This window comes from Macadamia integrifolia, chromosome 3 (assembly GCF_013358625.1).
Source record: "Macadamia integrifolia cultivar HAES 741 chromosome 3, SCU_Mint_v3, whole genome shotgun sequence".
NCBI lineage: Eukaryota > Viridiplantae > Streptophyta > Magnoliopsida > Proteales > Proteaceae > Macadamia > Macadamia integrifolia.
Genome location: NC_056559.1, coordinates 10,164,082 through 10,167,215, shown reverse-complemented (window position 1 = coordinate 10,167,215; position 3,134 = coordinate 10,164,082). Strand labels below are relative to the sequence as shown.

Here is a 3,134-nt window from a genome sequence, read left to right as displayed (position 1 = left end):
AGTATGGGCATGCAAGTAAATTGATACCGGTTACACATTTTTATGAAAGTAGGAGAAAGTCATCATGAGAGCAATAATTTTAAGTGGTATTATGGTCATTTCATGTGATAAGAAGTCTTGTCGTTTTCTAGCGTCACGAGGTTGTTTTCGTCATTTTAAGAAACCAATCAAGCACGACAAGTCAAATGGTCAAAGTAGTGTAAGTCTCCCGAAACCTAACCGCTGCTGTGTATTACAACATTCCCAAGCTCGGAGCGCAGCACTAATGAACATTGGCTACTAACGTGGCGGGATGCCATTGGTTTAATAAAGGTCGTCGGGATTCAGAGCAGCAAAAAGGAAGTCGAGTGAAAAACCCAACCCACAGTTTCTTCTCTCTCATTTCTTGCTCACTCTCTCTCTTTCTCTGTTTTTTTTTCCTCTGAGGTTTCCTAATTTCTCTTAGCTTTGTAGCTTTCTGATGTTTTTGGTTATTGAAGAATTTCGATTACGGGTTTCCCAATGCATAATCTTGTGATTTCATGCATAAAAGTTCTTTGATCACTGATTCGATTCGTTCCGGATTTTTTTTCCTGTGAGAATTCAATAGTGGGGAGTAGAAATGCTGGAGGCAGTTGAGAGTTCTGTCAATGGCGTTTTTTCACAGTTGCATAGCTGTGGAGATAGTAGCGAAGAGGAGCTGTCTGTGCTTCCTCGTCACACTAAAGTTGTTGTTACTGGAAACAATCGGACGAAATCCGTGCTAGTTGGTCTCCAAGGCGTGGTGAAGAAAGCTGTTGGGCTTGGCGGTTGGCATTGGCTGGTAATTTCTTTGGTGAATTTTGTTTATTGGGGTAATGGGTATTCCGTTTTGGATTGGGTTCTTGTATTTAGAGGTCGAATTTTTTTGGGGGTTTCTCGTTTCTGAGGTTTTATTTGATCTGTTTTAAGCAATGTGGTTTATTGCATTTGTCTGGGTTTGTGTCTGCTCTGGAATTTCTTGGTACTTATTAAAAAAAAATATTATTTTGATTTGATGCTTTCTTCTCTTATATTTCAGGTGTCAATTTTGCATTTCTTTTTGTGTGCTTTTCATAAATTTGCAAATTTTGGTTTCTTTTGAATTTCTTTTCGGACAAATTTCATTTCTTTCTAAGCTTTCCCTCTTGGGATTAAATCTGGATAACTTCTTCTGTTATTGTTTTAGGTCGCATGTTTGTTCCAGTGTGTGGATCTGTTAGGTTTTATCATAATGAAGAAAATTTTATCTGGAATTTGTCTCGAGACTTGCTAAGTTTTCGATTTTACATTACCTTTTGTTCTTTTGGAGTTTGAATAATAGGTTTTCTGAGTTGAATTTCAACTGACAATGATTATTCTATTGTTTGGGGGTAAAATCCTTGTTATTGTCTGTTGTTGCAAGGACTTGTGAGGTTCCTATGGGTACTTTTAGGTTTTTCCCTATGATTGCTGAATGGTTGGTTCTGCATTATTCATTTTGAGATTGAAATCGGCTCCATGGATTGTTAGTGGGTTATATTTTGGTTCTCTCCTCCTTGTGCGGATTGTGGAAATGTTCACTGATTCGGTTGGTTTGATATTAGATTTCCTGTTGATTATGGTTTTATTTCTGATTTTTGGCAAAGTATGCTTCCCTCTCCTTTTTTTCTTCTCTATTTTTTTTTGGTTTACTATTGAAGTGGATTGCTACTGAGAGTTGGAATATATCAGGCTTTATTCATCAAAGTTCTTTGCATGCTCGTTCCTCATGCTTGATTTGCCTTTATCAATGGTATTATGTGCATGACAGAAAAAAAAACTTTAGGGTAGACCTTGCCAAGTTTTCTACTGATATAATCATGATATCTTTGAGCTATTTCTGTTTCAGGAACATTGATTTAATGTTTTCTTATTTTACTTATTTCGTACCAATTGGATCTGAGTCTGATTTTTGGCAGTTGAACTTACCTGTTGAATCACATTTTTTATGTGCATCTCATTCATTTATTTATTTATTTTTTTTGGTGGGGTGAAGTATCCACTCTTTCATTGCAAAGAGTTCGTTCCATTATCCACTTTGGAGGCGTGCTCTTTAGATCAGTGGTTCTGGGTGAAATATGCATGAAAGCTTAAGCATTTGGGTCTTCCGTCTGTAGCTCGTTTAGTTTATTTGTATTGAACATGAGCATTTATGTGGCATCAACCATCCTGTATTAGTTTTACCTATTTGTGATATCTAATTGACCATTTTATTTTGAATAAGTACGTCTAATTTATGTGTTTGGCTTAACATGCTGGCCTCTTTGGGTTATAAGGACACTATTATTCAATCCTTTACCTTTAAAGAGTGAATTTTATTTTCTTTTATTTTTTCTCCCATCCCTGGGATATTTGTCATCCTCAATTGGTTGGGTTTTTTTTTTTTTTTGGTTCCCTGTTGTATGCCTTGTGGAGTGTTCAATATTTGTTTTTCTGTCTCTTAAATATGGGCTTCAACCATTGACTTTCTTATTATTGATATTGTTCTAACGTCTCTCATCTTTTAATTTTTCATATGCTTCAATGTTTCAACGGAATTTGGTGATTTCTAGGAACCATTCATCTTGTTTTCTCATGCGTGTTTTGTGGTGGTTTTTGATCTTGCCACGATTGCCAAACTGCAGGTTCTCACAAATGGTATAGAAGTGAAGTTACAGAGGAATGCCCTTAGTGTTATTGAAGCTCCAACCGGTCATGAGGATGATGACGACCTTGAGTGTGAAAACCTGCATTGGAATGGTTCAGATATGAGTGAGAATAATAAACATTGTAAAACTTACATTCTCTATTTTGATTTCAGTTAGTTATGACATGCATCAATACCAACAGTATGGTGGATGAGCCTGTTTCATAAACAAATACCTCTATTGTGTTCTGAGAAATGTGAGCTTTTCTGGGTTGATATCTTACTACTGGAAAAGCAAATGGTTTCACATCCAAGGATGGACTTCTGGCATGCTAACATTACAGTTCTAGGGGTATCTATAAAAAATTTATATTCTACTTCTAGGAAGTCATAAAATGCAGTCTTGGATTACTTTAGTGATTTTGTCTTACATGGAAAAGGGTTCATTACTCACCCTTTCCCACCTCCACTCTCCACTCTCCACCCCCAC

The 3,134-nt window shown here is 36.5% G+C and overlaps 1 protein-coding gene across 3 annotated transcripts in view; it reads left to right on the top strand.

Moving 5' to 3' along the window:
* Nucleotides 1-334: 334 nt before the first annotated feature.
* LOC122074752 overlaps nt 335-3,134 on the top strand; it is a 4,639-nt gene continuing 1,839 nt past the window's right edge. The window contains exons 1-2 of one of the 3 annotated variants that reach the window (XM_042639709.1): nt 335-802; nt 2,643-2,787. In XM_042639709.1, the coding sequence (XP_042495643.1) occupies nt 602-802; nt 2,643-2,787 (346 nt within the window). In that variant the 5' untranslated portion in view covers nt 335-601. The remainder of the gene's footprint in view (nt 803-2,642; nt 2,788-3,134) is intronic. The other 2 variants (XM_042639708.1, XM_042639710.1) reach the window with 2 other exon arrangements.